The following is a 19557-nucleotide window of genomic DNA, read 5'->3' on the forward strand; positions in this document are numbered from 1 at the left end:
TTGACTTGCTCCCAACTCCCGGCACTACAAACAGAAGCAGCTAACTCGGAGCCTCTGCGAGAAGTCTACAGTAAAGCTATTTCAGCCTGGTCAGAGTAGTGCTTCACAGCGAGAATACAGGAAATACCGTTCTCTGGCCTTAGTCAGGCATGGAGGAAACAACCCTGAGTTGGGTCCTTTCTCGACCCGGAGAGATGCTGCCAACCGGCATACAGGCCCCTAGACTCGGCGATTGACAGACGGTCTGAGCAATACTATCGTGCCTTTCCCAAGTGCCGCGGTGCCTGTGCCCAATGAGAGCGGGGAGGTGGGCGGGACTTCAAAAAGGGCCTCCCAATCAGGAAAGGTCGCATGTAGGCGGGACACCGCCTCAGTCCGGCACCTCAGAACAGCGGGGGGGAGGAGGAGGAGTCAGTGCCCCGTGGGCGGGGCGCCGCCGGAGCGCGGCCAATCCGGTCGCGGGAGAGGCGAGGTGGCGGTAGCACCGCCCAATGGCGGAGGGTGCGGGGGCGGGTCCCGCCGCCGGGAATCGGCGGCGGTGGCGGCGGGCGCGCGGTTGGGCGTTCGGTTGCTGAGCAGCGCACGCAGGCGGGGGAGGGGCGCGCGCTGGTGGCCGCCGCGCGGCAGTCGGTGAGGGGCAGCGGGGACCGGCACCGGGCGGCTCCGTGGGGCGATGTGAGAGCGGCGGCGACGGGCCCTGCCGCGCGCCCCCGGCCGCGCTCCCTTCGCCTCCCCTCGCTCGCGCCGTCCCTGCGGCAGCGGCGGCGGCTCCCGCCGGCCTCCGCGGCCGGGCCCCGCGTTATGTCGTGATCCCGGGCGGGCGGCGCTGCTGCTGCTGCTGCCGCCGATGGGGCTGCTCAGGATTATGCTGCCGCCCAAGTTGCAGCTGCTGGCGGTGCTGGTGTTCGGGGTGGCCGTGCTCTTCCTGGAGAACCAGATCCAGAAGCTGGAGGAGTCCCGCGGCAAGCTGGGTGAGCGGCGGCGGGGCGCGGCCGGCGGCCTGGAGCGGAACGGGCCGGGCCTGGGGGCTGGGGCAGAGCGCGGGGAGCCTGAGCGGCGGCGGGTCGGCAGCCGGGCTCAGAGCCCGCTGTGTGCCGGGGCCGGGGGGGCGCGCACGGAGGGCGGCTTTTCCCGTGTGTTTACATGGCCGAAGCGATGAGGGAGCGGATCAATACGGTCTGGGGACTCGGCAGGAGGGGCTGCCCGCAGCAGGGGCAGCAGCCTTGGCCTTTGAGTTCATGTGCGCGTGTGTTTTGCGAGATCATGAGACCTCGGAGAGGCCGGCGTTTGGAAAGATAAATATTTCTGTCTGGGGTCTTAAATGGGTTTTCCGAAAAGAGCAGCGGTGTTCAAAGCCTTTGGGAGCAGCGTCTGCCCGGCCGGTGCCTGCCGACAGGCACCGGCAGCCGAGAAGAGCAGCAGCAGCAGCAGCGGTGGTGCCCAAAGTCACTCTGGTTCGGCTGCTGCAGCGAGCTGTGGTCTTCTTCACGTTTCATGTCTACTTCAAACGTTTTACTAAGGCTTGGCATTGTAAAGGAAAGCACAGTGTGTAAGAAAAGAAAAGCTAAAGGCATTGTTCTTAATGACAAATGGGTAATTTGTTTTACTCCCATTGAATGTAAGATGTTGTTTTCTGCCGTTTGCTGAGTGTAGCCAGTGATCTCCTAGACTGCCACTGAGCTGTAGTTAAACAGAATAATGACGAACTTGGAAACTCTTGTGTAAGATTCCTTTTGCTTTTCCTGCCTTAAAAAGAGCTCTTTAGCGTAATATCTGTCTGGTAGGTAACATCTTAATACTTTGTCTGTTGTATGTAAGGCTGCAGAACTTGTATAGATTTTATATTGCTTAATTAAGAGTCTCAGAGATGCGAAAAATACCATTCTGAACCTAGTTTGTGGTGCCTAGGGATTGCAAAAACAAAGCACTGGGACTTCTGGTGTATACAAGTGCAGGGGCTGGTTTACAAACACTGTTGATTTGTTTTTGTTTTCTCATATTATTTGACTGTACTAAGATATTTAGACTATGAACACTTCAAATTTGTAGGAAGAAAAGCGCATGTAGTGTTCCTGCTAGTATTAAAAGTAGAAGTCGACTTTGAGTGACATGGGAAGTTTAACAGTGAGCTTCTGACAGAGCCAGAGTCAGCATAACTTAATGTTGATCTGTATGAGTGCCCTCGGGATTCTACTTCTTGGCATTTCTTTTCCACCTTGCACTCTCTGAACTGGATATTAGAGTTTAGGACCCTGGAAATGGCAGTGGTTGCCTTCTTGAGTTCAGGATGCTTTTGCTCTGCATATTTTCCAACTGAAAGTTCATACCAGTTATCAACAAGGCATAATTTTTGCAGGGTCTCAATAACTGTAAACAAAAAATTGAACAAGAAGATGAATGAAATTGGAAGATAATTAAAGCAGATGCTAATACAGCGCTCCAGATTCAGTGGAATTTTGTATACATCTGTTTTAGATCGGTTGGTACCCGTGGTTTCAGTGCCTCTGTTGCTGACGGTGTATGTTACTTTAGGGAAATCTACCTCCTGATGTGAAAAGATTAACATAATGCATGTGAGAATAAAAATTTTTGCTGGTAAAACTTCCTGTTCCTCCTTAATGTATACACAGTGGCCATGATTAAGTTTCATATTTAGAGGATTAAAATACAGAGCTCATACTGTTTTGAGACAAGAATCTAATTACTGTGTTTATTTCTTAAGGAGAAGGGAAAACTATTGTAAAGTTTATTAAAAGTATGATGTAAAGATTTGCTTTGTGAGCAACTTACTAGTGACCTCTAAAACCTGCGTGAGGAGGGGAAGAAAAGGCTTTCTGCAACAGCTTTGAACTCAGGTTCTGGTTTTTTTTTAATGTAAGAGTATGCTTTGTTAAAAAGCTTCTAGCTGTCTGAATGTTGCTCTTTTTAAGTGTTTGGTATGTGGTTTATGACTAGAAAATGTTAAGGTTTCATTACAGATTTTTTTTTTTTTCATCATGGTTGGTGATATTTCTACTGAGCTTTAATATGGAGAATGGTTTTCTCCAAATCAGACTAATCAGTTGGCCCAATGCATCTGAATTCTAGTCTTTCTCCCTGCCCCACAAAAGAATGGGGTGGGTGGGTGTGTTTGTGTGAAGAAGAAGTGATACTATGATTTGACGATAACAACAAAGTAGTTCTTTTGGCCTCTCACTTGTGTTTCAGTGGGCACTTGATGTTACAAGTCACATTGCACATTGTTTGGGTACTGGGTTTTGAACCATGCTATGGTCTGTGTTGATATGTCGGATGATAAACGGTCATATTGGAAGGTAATTGTAAGAATTAGGCACTGATTAGGAAAACCAAATTACTTCAGATTTGATAGCAAATAAACGAATACTGCCATCTTATCAGCAGTTCTAATAATATTCAGTCATACTTTCTGAATGAAAGGGTTTTATCTAATTTCTTCGCATATAAGCAACTCCTGATTCTCTGGGGGGGTGGGGTTAATTTCAGTTCAACATGTTAAAATATCTTGCCTATAACATGAAATTGGAGCTTGTTTCTCGGCAAAAAAAAAAAGAATGGGAAACTCTTTCATCCTGTAAGCCATTACATAGGTAAAACTCAGTCACCATGGAAAAATTTTCTTTTTTAAGTTGAGAAGTACAGGAGATAGAAGCAAATGACCATCACAGATGCTGATATTGCTTTTCTTCCCTCTGTGATGAGATTATTATGTTCTTAATATAATTTAAAAAGATTTCTAAACTGGTGGGTTTCTTCATCATATGAAAGATAACTCCGTAATTAAATAAATAAAAATATTAATTGTAACTTCTCTGCAGCTGTTGTACTTCTTAAGCTTGTTACAAATAGTTTGTAGCAGTGAGATCACAAGCAGTCAGAACCCCGTTTGAAGTACTTTTTTGGTGAGGTTTATACATACAGCTATTAATCTTTCATATTATTTTCAAGTTTACATGTAAGGGCAGCTAAATTGACATTCTCTCCAGACTAAGCTGTCCCGACTTGACAGTGAGAACTTCAACGTTTTTATTTAAGCCTGGTGTAGGTACTTGCCCATTAGCTCTGGGAATGTGCAGCCCTAATAGAGAATATTGAATGTGAAAGGCAAATGTAGAGATTTGTTCTATCATTCCTGGAAGAGAAATAGTGTCTGACCGGCCCCTTTGTTTTTTGTAAGCCTGGTGGGTGCAGCTCTGCCTTTGGTTTAAACTGAGCTAGCATTAAACACCTACTATGCCATCTCCAGCATTGCCATTAGTGTTCATGGTGAATTGGATCAAAAAACTGATCCAGCTGGAAGTAATCCAGCCACGTCTTCTCCTCCCTCCCCAAGATTTTGTAATGCATTGGTGGGGAGAAAGAAGGGAAAAGGGAAGTTTGTATGTATTCTAGTTCTTTTTTTTAATTAACTTTATTCTACAGTAGCAAGCACTTCAAGGTTGGGTAGAGGGGTGGGGGAAGACAGTGCCTCATTTGAGGAAGAGTCTGTAGGATTGATCAGAGAAGGTGAGGATAGTAGATGGGTAACAGGGAGAGCAAGGATCGAACAACTTTATTACTGTTTCAGATTATTGCTTCAGATCATGTTGAAACATGGTTTAGCTGTACTGTGTTAGAAATACTGTATTTCTGCTAAGGGATAAAGAAACTTCTGACTAGTATCTCTTAATTCAGCATATAGAAGTCTGTCATTTGAAAGAAATTCTTAATATTTTACTTTTTTGTTTGTTTGTAAATACGTGAATAATTTGAAAGGCTAAGGCTCTTTTCCTAAGCCTAGGGAAGAAAATTTAATTCATTATTAATTGTTTGCCAGATTTTTTTTAAATTATTTTTTAAGGTGGTTTCCTAATGCCTGTGGCCCTTGCTGGTGTAGTATCCTTCTAAGCACTATGCAAGTAGCTAACAAATCACTGTTCCTTTGAAGTTAAATGATTTAACTTCCCAATCATTAAATCTTATGCTGTCTAGAAATAGAAGAGTTTCTACTTTTTTTGGGATGTTGAAATAATAGGCATATTATGTTTCCTTCATTTATAAAAAAAAAAAATCTCCTGTCAATAGGCCTGCCAGTTGCATGTGTTTGGAAAATGCCTCAGAAGACTTCTTAAATTGTCCTTCATAATATAGCATGCATGGTTCCTTAGTATATTATTTATATTTGAACTTCTTTTATAAAGAGTAGTTGTGATTTTTGGCAGTTCTGGCTGCACGCAGCTATGCAAATAATTTACTAGCATTTCTTTTAAATATAGCTCTGCTGCGCAATAGTTATTATTTTCTACTGAGTAGCCGGAGGCATTCTTTCAGAAGCTGTTTTCTTGTGTACCATGTTTCCTGAAATAAGAGTTTTAATGCTGCTTCCTCAGTATATCTCCAGCCAGTGGAACATCTTCCACTTTGCCTTACTGGTGTTCTCATACTTTTCCATTTAGTTCCCCCTTACCATTACCCTTCACCATGCCCCTGGTTGTCCCAGACACTTTCAGAATAAATTTTAAACTAGTCCCATACCACACTTCTACTTCCCATTGAAAAGTGTGATATAGAGCAATTGTATGAACGTTATCTATTTATTTATTTATTTATTATGTTACTGTTTATGATTTTATATTTATTTAGAACTTTTTGGGGAATAAGTGTTGCAGATGCTGCTGTTGCGTTTTCTATGAAATTGGTCATGTCTGAATTTTGACTAATACAGAACTGTGCACATACCCAAGCACACACCAAGGCAGTTCAAACTTGCTAATGGGCTCTGAGGATTCATCTCACCCCCTTTTGCTGGCACTCCAACATCTGTTTTTAACAGTGGAAATAAGAGGCACAACTTTTAAAATTTTTTTTCCTCTTCTGGAAGACTGAACATGAGAAACTTTAGTATTGCTGTACCTAGTTTGCAGGCCTTGAGCTTTTAGTGAAATAGCTTTGAGAATTAGTGGTGTGGTGAGAGCTGTGCATTTGCTTCTAATAGCAGATGCTGTTCTGAGGAGTTATCTGGCAAGGGGATATTTTTGTTAGAGATATTTTGAGAGCAGTTCTGAGAGATGAAATGGACTTGAGAAATCAGGTAAAGCAAACACCTCCAGTCCTTCTAGCCACCTAATGCAGTGGGGTAGGTGATCACCAGGTAAGGCGCTGCATTGTTCTAAGTTCTCCATTGGAAAAGGTCAGGTCTGGGCCACTACATATCTGTGTATGTTAGTTTGTTAATGCACAAATTTAAGTTGAAGAGCACAAAGGCTTACAATAGCATCCTCCAGGAATATCCTGAAAAGAGCCACAATTACAGTCAGCTGTTTAGGATAGAAAAGGCTTGTTGTACAGCCAAAGAAATGCAAGTGCCATGCCCTTCTTTTTTTTTGTGAATTAATGCAGTATTACAGATTTGGTAATGGTAGCTATGAGGTAGGGAAATAGTTCAAGGCTGAGAACCTCAGGAGAAAGTGTTTAAACGAGTTCTAGGTCCTGTTCTTCCATATCATTGTTTCTCGACGTAGGAAGGGTGATAGGGTCATTTCAATAATGAAATAACCTGGCAGGTTTCAGTAATGTGCTTGGCACTGTAAAAGGAAAAGTGGTAGCACTACTGGAAATCAGAATAGGCTACTTTCTAATGCCTTTAATTACTCTGTGATAAAGCAACTAAAACAATGATGTTGTGGCACAATGCCACGCCAATGCTGCCCTTGTTTTTCTTGTCTATTTTCTACTTCTGAGCATGGCAAAAGTAACTAACATTTTCATGTCTGCAGTGTGCCTTTTAAGTCGAATGATTGGAAGTTACCATGTCTTCTTTTTAGTTCTCACTGGAGATTATTATCAAAGGAGCTGGTTTAAAACACAGCAAAAACCCTTAGAAAACCAGAGACCCCAAATGCTTCACTAAATTAGAATTGACTGGTCGTGTGTTTTATGTATGTATATGTGTGTACGTATCTATATTCACACATATAAAATGTACATATATTAAATTAAAAAAAACAAACTCCAAACAGTCCTTGCTAAACTACTTAAACTTTGGTGTTAGCATAACAGGTTAAACCATTGCTTTCCAGTTTATCATGTACATCTGAAGTGAAATAAATAGTAGGATTTTTTTTTTCTTCCTTATTTCAGAAAACTGATGTATTGGCAGCTGGATTCTTTTTTTGCACAGCTTTGTATTGTCCCTGGCTGTTAAAGTTAGGGACACGAGAACAGTTCATGAACAAGTAATTTCCATATCTACTGACTGGCAACCCTGAGTCACTCACTGTTAGACTTATTCTGGACAGACTTGTCTTGTCTTCTGATAATGAATGCCTTCCCTCAAATTCTTATTCCTCTTTAGGAAATGGATGGCTTTTGCATATGGAATCCTCCATGATTACCACTTAATTGGGTCAAAAGACAGCCTTTTGTGTAGTTGTGTGCAGTCCATAGTTTTTGTCACTTACCTCAAGTGTATTTAAACCTTGTCAAAGCAGTATTAAAATAGTGGTAAGTGCTTTGCTTGAAGTGTGGTGCTATTTATCTGTTTATGTATCTGAAATACTAGCCTAGCAAGCATAATTAAAGTGCCATGCTATAGAAAAATAGCTGAAGTGTTACAGGTATTTGCATTATTTTTTCAACCAGAAAAAAAAAGGATAAAAGACTGAGTGAAAGGAGTCCAGTGTTGAGAGAGGCATCTGAAATTTGGCCAGCTGGCTGAAGCCTTTAATGAATATGTGCAGACTCTTAACTGCAATCTGTCCTACTCGCTATCTAGTTGGGGGGCAGGCAGTATCTTATTCAAACCCATAGCTTCACGTGATGCTCAGGCTCATCAGTTCTGTTGGATTTGCCCACTTCCCTAAAAACTCGTGGCCCTGTGAAGTTGCGTTTGAAGCCCAGCATCTTGAGAAAGGCGCCATTCAGAGAAGTCTTCAGTTGCTTAGGAGAGAAAAGCTGACATCTTTTCTTCCTGGAATTGGGTCAGTTGGTTCTTTATTCACTCTCCAACTCCTCTCCACTTGACCTTTTGAGTTTGAAGTCACTCCATTTGGCATTCCTATCAGTAATTGCCTGTATTAAATATACTGCTAGTGCTGATTATAGTTGGCATGGCCAGGCACTTCACTAAAGGTATACATTCGCGATACTTGTGGAGGCATTCATGTTGCACATACGTGTATGTTTTTGCGTCAGGAATATGCTGACTATCAGGACATCAATGTTATTGCAGGTTGTTCCCCTGAGTGTCAGGGTCTGGCTTCATATCGAATGTCTGTTTGTTCCCAAGTGATTAATTCATTGCTGTAGTTTAGCTTTTTATGGCTATAAATTAAGAGCATATTTTTACCATAGAGGTATTGTTTGCAAATGTCTCTGCAGGAAGCCCAGCTACATCCACGTGTCTCTTTATTGTTTTTAATATTCAGTCTATTATTGTTGTCCTTACTTTGCAATACCCTTGTGTCATTGATGTTCCAATAACATTGCTGTTGTAATAATTATTATTCAAGCTTTCTGGTAGTGATAAAATTCATCATGAGTGGCTAGGAGTCTAGGGCAGTGAGAAAATTAATAAGATAATTAAATTACAAAAAGTATTTGGAAAGAAGCTATCTATCGCTTTGGTCCAGTCTTTGTCTGCCTCTGCCTTCCTTTACGTCCATTCTCTCTCTATATCCGGTTAGAGTTTAAAATGACAGCTGACATCCTTTTTTTTTTTTTATCAACTTGCTGTTTAATTCTGAATACTAATTTGTGTTGAAACATATGTAAAACTTAAGTGCTGTTTTGATAAAACAGCTTTTGATGATTTTGAAGTGTTTATGCAAACCTTGTGCATAATTGCTGCAAAACTGTAAAGAGTGTGGGGATGGGATCTTAGGTTCCTCAAATTAAAATGCATATCTTCCCCATTTACTTCTGTAGTGATTTTTCTCTCAGAAAAAGATCTTATTTATTCTTCTGGGTTTTTTTAATATATATAGAAATTGTGTAGACAAAGGAGAGTAAGAAGTGTATAAATTTATAATGTGTATGATTATAATAAATATAAATACTATGTATGTATATATTCCTCACTCTCACTGTCTATATTTTCCAGTGTTGTAGTATAGGACTGATCTGTCTTGGACAACGAATTGAAAGGCATTTCATTTCACTTTGAAAAAGGTGCAAAAAGGCTGTCGAGACCATGTAGGAACTTGGAGATATGAGAGCAGTTGAACAGAGGTTATGCTTGTTCCTCTCACTTTCTGCTAATTAATTTTTTTTTTCTCCTGAATCTTTTCCCTGCATATCTTTCCATTTTCAATATTTCTATTATCTTCTTTTCTGTATATATTGTTGTTGAACGTATTCAGAAAGATTGCATCAATAGCATATCTGTGTTTTCTTTGAAATACCTGCATTTCTTTACATTGATTCTGTGGGGGGCTTTGGAGGAGGTTTTGCAGTAGCAGAAGTCTCTTTTTGCAAAACGGGGCATTTGCAACGGGTTTTAATATAAAAAGCATTAATCAGCAATTGATTGTATTACATCAGAGTTGATTTTGATCATTCATTCCGAGCAAAGGATTTCTGTGATTCTGAGAACTTACCAATTTAGAGTAAAAGGGAATGAAGTCAAAAAGTGGGATGTGAAGATGATAGAATCTCCTTCTGACACATTAGACTCAAAAATGTCTCCAGAACAAAACAAAGCAGTGTAAGATTTTGACACTCTCAGCATTTGAATGACAGATGTAAATTGAGGAGAAAATAATTTTTTGGAAGATCTAATTTCAAATTTTTGATTCCTTCAAAAATGGCTATTAATTTTTACAAAAGCTGGGTCCGGACACATCCTTTTACTGTTTGCGGTAAAAGTAGTATCTTGTAGGGTTTTATTCCCATGCTAAAGGACAAAAATACTATACCTTGTCTATTGACCAAAACACTCTTGAGTGTTTGATCACTTTCTGAAGAGATGGTTTTTTATCTGGTACACAAAATACCTTGTATGGGGATCCATGTTTTTGGAAACAAAGTTGTAATGTTAAATTTTTTTTGTATCCCGGTGTTGAATGAAGTGTTTCATAGGTAGAATCCTATTTCAGCTGTACTCCCACTTACAACTTTGGAGCCAAGATTTTTCAGCATCTCATTTAACAGTAAAACTTCAGCAGTGTGTGCTCTTAAAAGTGAGAGAAGATATTTTCCCAGCAAAATATCTATAATTGCATGTATTCTTGTTACATTATCCTCGGAACTGGGCTGAGATGACCATAGCACTAAAATGCTTTCCCTTAATCAAGTTAGTGCCTTTGGAAATATTGAATGTCTTATAGTTTGCCTCTTTTTTTTTTTTTTTTTTTTTTTTTTTTTTAAAGCCAAAGAAAAGAAGCTTACAAAGCCCTCCTGCTTATCTGAGAATAATTTAGTCTGTTTTAATAGATTTTTAGGCAAATTAACTTTGGTGATGCTGCCAACAAGGCAAGCTTTTGAGGATAAGTACCTAATAAATAGTTTGCTGTCTTATGATGAAGCGATTAGATCTTGCTGTCCAATTTGACGACTTGAAAGTGTGTAAAGTGGGATGGGACTGAGTACGTTTTTGGACTCCATTTCACTTACAAAGATTGCATTTCAAGAGTAGATGTATATTTTCTTTTGGGAGAATGTTCTTGTCTACAAAACGATCTTTTGGAGTATGATCATTTAGTAGGAATTGGAATGTTTTGTGTTGTTACTGTTTTCCTACTTTTATTAAAACAAACTTTATTTTTTAAATACTGCTGGGCTTCCCTCCCTTTGCTCTCTAAATTGTGAATCCCAGTGTGCTACTTGTGCAGCTGCTGTTGGTTTGAGTGAAGACAAAACTTGCAGTAGCTCCAGTGTTTTAGCAGGACCTGTTTAAGGTTTAAAGTTATCTTCAACAGGAGTATACTTCATGTTTTTATTTGATAAAGCTGTAAAAAAATCCTAGAAAATTTCTGGCATACTGCTTGATTTATACTTCTAAATTAGGGTTAACAGTCTGTGTGTTTAATGCGTATGCAGTAGTCCAGGTGTTTCCTGCTATGAGAAGTACCAGAACTCCTTACCTTCTAGTAGGCTAGTAGTATTTCTTCTAGGCCTTGAACTGCCTCACAAACATGCTTTCTGAGTCAAAAGCAAAGGCTGAATGACCAGAAATACCTGTCTAAGCTTACATTTAAACATGGCAATGTTCAAATCTTGTCATGTCTGGTACAAACTTGAATTATATCTTTGAAACTATTCAATGGCCAAAGCAGTTAGGGTTACGTAAAAACTTTTCCGTGGAGCTCTGCTGAAACAACATTTATTCCAAAGTTTTGAATTTTGAGGAGAGATTTTGGAGCGATTAATGAAGTAAAATTGCTGTCAGTCATGGAGGCTCATAAAAGGGCTTGGAAAGTCGCCAGACCTGAGAGATGAGCTGTCAAAGTTAGCAGTGGGCACATAAAATGTTGTTGCCCCAGCAGCGTTCCCGGCACCCTCGTGGGAGAGTGTCAGCCCGTTGCCAGCCAGGGTGGTAACCAGAGGTGTGCCCAGCTCCTCCGCCAGCAGATCTGAGCATGGAGCGTGAAGTTAAAGCACTCTTGATTTCAGTTTAGTTTAATGCTTTGGGCTTTGAGCTGCAGAGATGGCGTATGTTTGCTTCTGGATGGGAAAGGACAGCCATGCCTTCATCCAACACAGAAAAAATTGGTAGAGGATATTTGTCAGGCTTCTTAGTTATTCATGAGGCATGTTAAATGCATTTGGCCTAAAGGCAAATTTATCTTGTAAGCGCGTGGTCAAGCTTAGAGGAGAGTATTAAAGATGAACTTTTGAAGAGGGGAAATGAGCAGTAAAAGGATGTGGATGTGAGAATCGGTGCAACTTTTGCATATGTAAGCTATCCAGTCTGTCTGATTCCAACAAAAAGGCAGAGAGTATTGGGGAATACACTTACTTTCAAGGCTGGCTTTGCTCTCGCTTAACAGTGTGAAAATGTACTTACTTCTAATTCCTATTGCTTTGTCGTTTACCCTCTAGAATACTATTAAACCCTCCTCTCCTTTCTCAAGTGAAAAACCAACATAAAACTGAGGTGGTGGTTTGGCAGAAAGAAACGATAAATCAAACAGTAAAACATTTATATATATCCTCTTCTGGTTTTCCTGTCTGTGCTTTTGAAACTGTACTCTGAAAAACATGGTCTTGCTGACATATTTGTGGGAGCGTTTTTCTAAACATTTGTGGTCACTGGAGCAAACCAAAACATTGTTTCTAGTGATTTTTATGTGCCTACTTATGTGTGATTGCATAGTGCAGATGGCAAAGCAGTCTTAATATGAGAATTATAAAAGAAATGATATATTATTCACACATCAAGTTTAGTGAAAAAAACACACATGCGAAGGAGGAATGAAGATATTGAAAGAGGTTTTTCTTTCTTTTTTTTTTTCTTGTTCTAGGCCATAGAAAGAAGCCCTTAAAAACTGAATGGCTATTTTTATATTTTCCAGGAGCATTAGTGGTGATTATATGTACACTCTTTGACTGGTGGAAGCTTATGTCAAGGTTGCAGTTAAAAACATTTACTGTTTTGTATTAAGTAATGGGATGTAATAAACTTAAATTTCTTAAACTGGTGCTATAGAATTTACATACAAAATATTTGTTTTGTGAGAAAATATTTTACATATTAACTGAGATTGTAATATTAGTTTTCAAGAATGAATGTTGGAGAACAGGGCAAATGTTTTTTAGACTTGCTTCCCTCATTGTTATGCCATCTTAAACCAATATGGAAATACAAATAGCACTTAAGTCATGTGCCTTTTAAGTATGAAAAAACCCTATTAAATGTCTGACAACATGACACATGGGCAACAAAATCTGTCAAGTATTCATAGAGCAGCAGGAACGTGAAATACGGTGGTCGTTCCTACATCTCCTTTACATAATATATATTAAGTATGTGGATGTAAATGTAAACATGAGATGGCACTCTAGAGGTAACTAGTATGCAAGAGAAACCTATATGAAAATCCTCTCAGATATCCTGAAATTGATTTGGATGGGGTTTCTGCCCTTGATGGAATCGCTTGTCTAGAAACTCTCCGCAAATTCTGTTAATCCTTCAACCTTTGCTGTATCAGGTTCCACAATTAAATAGTGACCTAAATTGGCAAAAGTATTTGGCTTCTCTATAGAAAAACGCCTAGACCTCACAAATACATATGAGGCGGAACTACCAGGTAGTTTAAATCTATACCAACTCATGAGGCTTAACCAGGTACAGACATAAAATCATAAAAAGGGATTGTTCTTTTTCACTTATTCAAAACCTTTGTTACAAGGAATTTGAGGAGCTAAAAAACCTGTGATATTTAAAGATCTGAAATGCATTGATTTCAAACTTGACAAAACTTGTTGTCTTGTGTAGTTTCAGTAACACCCTTCATAATCTTCCTGCGGTATTTAATATAGAACATTTTGTGGTGACAAGATTTTAAGCAACTGCATGCTGTGCAAGATGGAATATGGGAACACAGTGTGTGCTAATTGGTTTTGTATGAGTCCTCGTCTCGTTCCAGGGAGACCCTCGTACAGGTTTTGAGTGTTTGGTTTGGTTTCAGAGTAACGAATCCTTGTTTTAAGCAGTTTGTAGACAGAAAGAACTTAATGATTTGAGGGTAATTATTGCTGCTTCCTGTTTGATCTAAATGCAAGGTCAAAATTAGCTAAAAATATCCCAACATTCCTTGAAAAGTATGGCACTTAAATTATTACCAAATAGGAGGTGTACCATTCAAGAACTATTAGCATATGTCAAAGAGCATATGAATTAGTTGCCAGAAGTATTCTTGGATAACAGTAGCTGTTTTTCTCTAACAATTTCTTTAGAAAACAAGTAACAGCTGGCACTTTTCCAAACTATGGCTTAGCTTACTGCAATAGTTACATATTTTAGTGCTATTGTTTTATTGTACTCTGCTGCCTTGACAGCAATACTGATTTTATAAATGTAAAAATTAGTTATGCTTTGATTCCTTTTTTGGAATGAAAGATAGTCTGATCTAAAGCAAACTTCCTAAATTGCACTTAAGTACTTATTAATCATTCTGTGACTGTAACCTCCAGTAGGCGTCACAGAATGCTTGTTAAATGAAGTAGTTCTGTTTCCAAACTAGAACCAGACACAATTTTGTGTAGGGTAGTAGTTCAAGCATTAACTAGATACTTTCATCTAGCATTCTAAATCTGATTTTTGGATTGTTTGTTTGGTTTTTTTGTTTTTTGTTTTTTTTTTAACTGCAGGCTTATTTCAGGTGAATTTAGCGTGCTTTGGATTTTTATTTTATTTTTTTTTATAAAGAGATTGCTTTGACCAGAAAATTTTAGTGTAACTTGTACTTGAGAATTTTATGTGATAGACTCGCATATTATTAACAATTCTGGTGGCAGTCTTGTGACTAGTATTTTTTATTTTATAATATTTGTAATAAAGCTATACAGTGAGTGGTTTCATGATTGGTTGCTAAAGAGCTAAATATGTTTTGGCATGGAAGAAACTATTTGGTTTGGTGAGGTTTTTTTGGAGGACGGAGGGTTGTTTGGTTTTTTTAAAGTGAACATCCAAGAACATTTACTAAGGTCAGCTGCTGGAGTGGCTTTTTCTAATGAAAATTTAAGATCTCTTGCCTTGAGTGGTTTAGCCAGTGGATCAACAAAGTGCATGTGGCTTTCCTTGTTTGCGTGTCTTGTGGAGATTTTCCCTTTTATGCTCTGTGAGCTTTGGCTGTGATGTTAGAATGAAGAACATGTTTTATTGAGCTTTTTGCCACTTTACAGGTTAATTTGTGAACCACTGACTGAACAGAACAACTTTTACAGACTATAAAGTGCAGCCTTGTAACATTGAGTAACAATCAAATAAAACAGAGTCTGTTGGGGAAAGTAATTTTCCCACATCTTTAAAGAGTCCGTACTTGATGCAGAGGGAAGGTTGGGGCTGTAGGGTCTTGTGATGATTCATAGCAAGACAAGAGGTGACGGGACAGAAGAAGATTAATACTAATGGTGTGGGCCACAAATAGTCATCAAGCTTGGAAATATTTAGTAACACTTCTGCCTCTGCTCCCCCTATCTCTGAAGTCCCAAGAATATAGATGTTTGGTTTATATGAGGAGGGAAAAATAAACAAAGTAGTCTTCATATTTCAGATGGGAAGTAATTTTTAAAATATCCATAGGGACCACCCTAATACAGAAATGACACAATCTCTCTATTTGATCAATGTCCTTCACAGGTATGACATTATAAACTTATGTATGTATAAAAAGCCACTGTTTGTATTTATACTCGAGTTTAAACTTGGTATTTCTTAATACAAATTTGAGAAATACTACTATGGATAGAAAACCGTATTGGTATCCTTGTGTTGCCTGACCAAGAACTACTTAGTCTCCCTTACCCTGTTTAAACCATGTGAGTTAGGTTTGAATGAGCCAGTATGTTTACTCAGGCTACTGCACCCTCTCTTGAAGATAGGAACTTGGCTTCTCTAACCATGTTTCTGCCCAGGTATTTGTTCCACAGCTGACTTGCATGTTTCTGAAGTGCTGCATTTATGATGTAGACTTAAGCATCAGTCTGTTCGTGATATGTGTTGCCCTGAAGTTACTACAAAAGAGAGGTTTATGGGTCTTCCCTTCTTTCTATGCCATTTGTTCCATTGTATATCACACAGAATATAGAGCAACTTCTTCCCTTGGAGTCCTGCACCCATCTTAGTGCTGAAACAATCTTTATTGGGGTTAAAGGATTTCCTGAAATATTTTTAGTTATTAGTCCATGTGGTTTGTTAATTATTTAAATAACTATGTTCAGTAGGCACTGAAATAAAACCTTTATAGAGTTAGTTACTTTTTAAATTAATTGGGATTAAGCCCATTAAACTAATGTTTCAGAGGAGACAGCGTATGTTTAGAAGACTGATGACTGTTTCAGGGTCAGTATATTATTTCTGCACAGTACCTCATAATAAAATCATGCTATTAGAGACTTTCCTATGTTTAATGTGTATATGGACAAATGTGTTATGCTTATTATTCTATTCCTTAGATAAGCAGTAGTCTGTTGGCCTTGGGGGCTCACTGGCTAATTCAAAAATTTAACCTGCTTTGACACTTCCATGGTTTCTTCCTGTAAGTAGCCTGAATACCACTTACTCAGCAAATAAGTTCAATAAAATCAGCTAAGGAGAACAGCATACTGTAAATGATGCTGGTAACAGAAAAGACATGTAAAATTGCTTGTAAGATGATAACATTTCATAACATTCTGGAAAACAACCTCTCATGTATTGATTTTTTTTTTCTTATTTTTTTTATCCCCCCCGTCTGCAAAGATGAAGTGTAGTCTTTCAAGGAGTCTTATTCCTTCCTTGAAGACTTGCTATATTGATCTGAAACCACAGAGCTGAAATTGGTCATATTTTAACAGTGTTCCTTCTCTAATGACAATATATGGCCCTACTGTTTAAGTGGAAAACTTGCTGTGGTATTTCTGTTACTGGAATTTGTGGAACAGTCAGTGAGGGACTTCTCTAAAAATCTCTTATGAGATATTGCAAATGGAATACTTCGCTGATGTCTGTGTGAATGGTATAGCAGACCTCTGCATATGGGATTCCTTGGTCGTGCTTCATGGAAGTATACCACCAACTTTCTCCAGAATTAAGTAATGGGAGAGATGTTGAGTAACCCCTGTATGAATACAGATTTTTGTGTTTTCTTTTTGGCCTGGTCTTCCACTTATCGCAGGCCAACTCATCAACAAGTTCTTGTTAGTACCACTTTAGGTTTCTCAATTACTAATAAATGCAAGAAAACTTATCTCCCTCAGAACAAGGGACAAGACAATTTCTTTTCTTCTACCCCCTTTGCCAGACGGTGAATTTAAAAGCTGCTGGAAATGAATTATTCCCCACGATAACTATGTTAGCTGTTGTTGCAAGGCCTTGCTGTTACTCTAACTATGTGGTAAGTTTAAAAAAAGTATAGGATTTACCATTAATGAGAGAGCTTTTCCCTCTTTCTGAAAAAAAAAGGGAAAAAAATTTGTAATAAATAATACACAAAGACTTGTGGGGATTTTTTTTTTGAAGTCTGTTTCTGGAAACAAAGGAAGTACTGAAGGTCAGAATAACTGTAGAATTTTTGGTGCTTTCCAGCCTCACATGTTATTTTACCTCTAATGTCATAAGCCTGTTGCTTCAGAAAATGGCAGTGTGTTTGTAATCTCTCAGTGGAAATAAAGATGGGTTACATAAGTTTGAGAATAAGAAATACCATCTTAAGCTAATTTAGCCTGGTTATTCAAACTCGTGGCACTCTATATACAATAATAGAATTACTGTATTTTTAGACATAACAATCTGCAGGGTGAGGATAGACAGCTGAAGGATGTCAAGAGTCTGTGCAAGCTTGGCTTTGGGGAAGAATAGGAACCCAGTGGGTCTAAGTGACTTTAAACTGAGCCCTTTAAATTTACAGTCTCTGAACAGATTTTTCTCTTTTACAAACCGCACAATATAAACTTAACATTAAATCAACAGATAATTTAACTGTAGACGTGTCTGCATGAACCATGTTTTAAAATCCTACTGTAGTGAAATTTATGCCAGGAATATGGGCCTGAAATGAAGTGAACAAGGAAAACTATTATAAAACATACAGTCTGAAGTTTTGAAAACTTCAAATGTCCAAAATGTTTGTTCTTATCCAATGCACAGGAAAACCAGTTGGTTAATAATGTCACAAATGGTTAGGAACAAAATGAATTCTGGATGATGCACTCTCATGTAATATAAACTCTTGCAGAAAGCGGTGTTACCAAGAGAACATAAAACACTAAGCAGATGTATTGTTGCACAGAAATTATAAAGTCATGTTAGGCACAGATTTACTGAAATGAGATAGGAGCTAGACAGTGAATTTGATATTCCTCCCCTTCCCTATTGCCACTATGCTATTCTCATGCTCATCACATGAGAAATAGTTATTGTGTGGTTTCACAGCACTTTCTCTTAGGGAGGACAGTGTTACCTCCAAGCTAACTGGAACTATGTGGTCTCAGCATTGTAACATCACTTTGTATATTAACTAGTAAAAGCTTTTGAAGTTTCAACAGTAAAAGAAACCCCATGATTGCCCTTCCAGTCTTTAATAAAGGCACATAGTAGGGTTGGTTTAAGTCTGAGGGGTTTGGAGGAATACACAGTTGTTAATAGTAAAATTGATTAATCTGGAGTGTACTTCTGCAATTAGATTTCTTAAGTTTCTAATATAGTCACACTGGATACGGTAGTACCCAGGGAATGCTTTTGCATTTTATTAAAGTGTATCTTTAAACTTAAATTCTGAAGAAGTCTGTTTAAAAAAACTCAAAAATAAAAACAACTCTGTTGCTTGGAAACTGCTTATATGTATTTTGGAATAGTGGACTTTAAATCATTGAGTGTTGGGGTCTGTGTGGGCTTTTAAAAATAACCACACAGTGTGACCTCTGCAGGTATCTCCTCCTTTACATCTGATTCCTGCTCCTTCTAATGCTTTAGAGAGAGGGTTGAATGGTAGCTGAATGAGATTTGTAATGTGTTTTAAAAGCATTTCTGTCCTGTTAATTAGCTGAAAAAAACTGAATCTTTTGAGGATTGTGATTAGACTTGTTACTTGTATTTTTTACTGAGCATTAATTCATGATTTGAACTTGAGAGGCACTTTTCTGTTTGTTTTAGAGATTATTGTGCATTGTGGGATGACAGTTTGCTGACAACAAGCTATTCAGGGGAAGAATCAATATCAGGTGACTGGATAATGGCACATGAAACTCAATTTTGCAATATCTAATATCTGTATGTATTTTGAGAAAAAACAATCACAAATTTACATTTGTTAGATTCTGAATGGTCTGTCCTCACTGAGGAAGGAGATATTGGACTCAGAGAAGTCACCTCTATGAAAACATAGCATCAGTTCTCAGCAGTGGTCAAAAATGCATATAGCATGCTGGAAGCCATTAAAAACAAGTGAAGAGCCACGGGAGATTTTTTTTTTTTTTCCATTGGATACAGCAATTCTGCTGCATTGTCCTTTCTTGCCCTTCATCTTGGAAAAGGTTATAGCAGAGTTGGAAAAGATATATGACTGGTGAGGATAATCAAAGGAATAAAGCATTGCCCATATTGGGAATGATTAAGTAGACCAAGACTCATCAGACTTGGGAGAACGTGTTAAGAAATGAAAGGTAGGAGCTTGTAAAATCATAAGTAGTGTGGAAAAAGTGAGCAAGGAATACTTATTATACAAGTCTAGGATGCCATCAAAAATACACCATTGGTTGATTGCTTAAAAAAAAAATGAAACAAACTGGTAAACTGTAGAACGCAGTGCCACAGCATATAATGATTACTGAAATGCTTAGACAAACTAGAGGTAGAAAAATCTTTGATCTAAAAATTCATTATCTAACAAGTTGCAAGTAGGTGGACAATGGTAAATACAT

General features: G+C 38.7%; 1 protein-coding gene across 1 annotated transcript in view; it reads left to right on the forward strand.

The window, feature by feature from the left end:
* The first annotated feature begins 528 nt into the window (after nt 1–528).
* HS2ST1 (heparan sulfate 2-O-sulfotransferase 1) overlaps nt 529–19557 on the forward strand; it is an 82974-nt gene continuing 63945 nt past the window's right edge. The window contains exon 1 of the mRNA XM_063344439.1: nt 529–971. Within this exon, the coding sequence (XP_063200509.1) occupies nt 848–971 (124 nt within the window). The 5' untranslated portion in view covers nt 529–847. The remainder of the gene's footprint in view (nt 972–19557) is intronic.

Source organism: Chroicocephalus ridibundus, chromosome 8 (genome assembly GCF_963924245.1).
Source record: "Chroicocephalus ridibundus chromosome 8, bChrRid1.1, whole genome shotgun sequence".
Classification (NCBI taxonomy): Eukaryota; Metazoa; Chordata; class Aves; order Charadriiformes; family Laridae; genus Chroicocephalus; species Chroicocephalus ridibundus.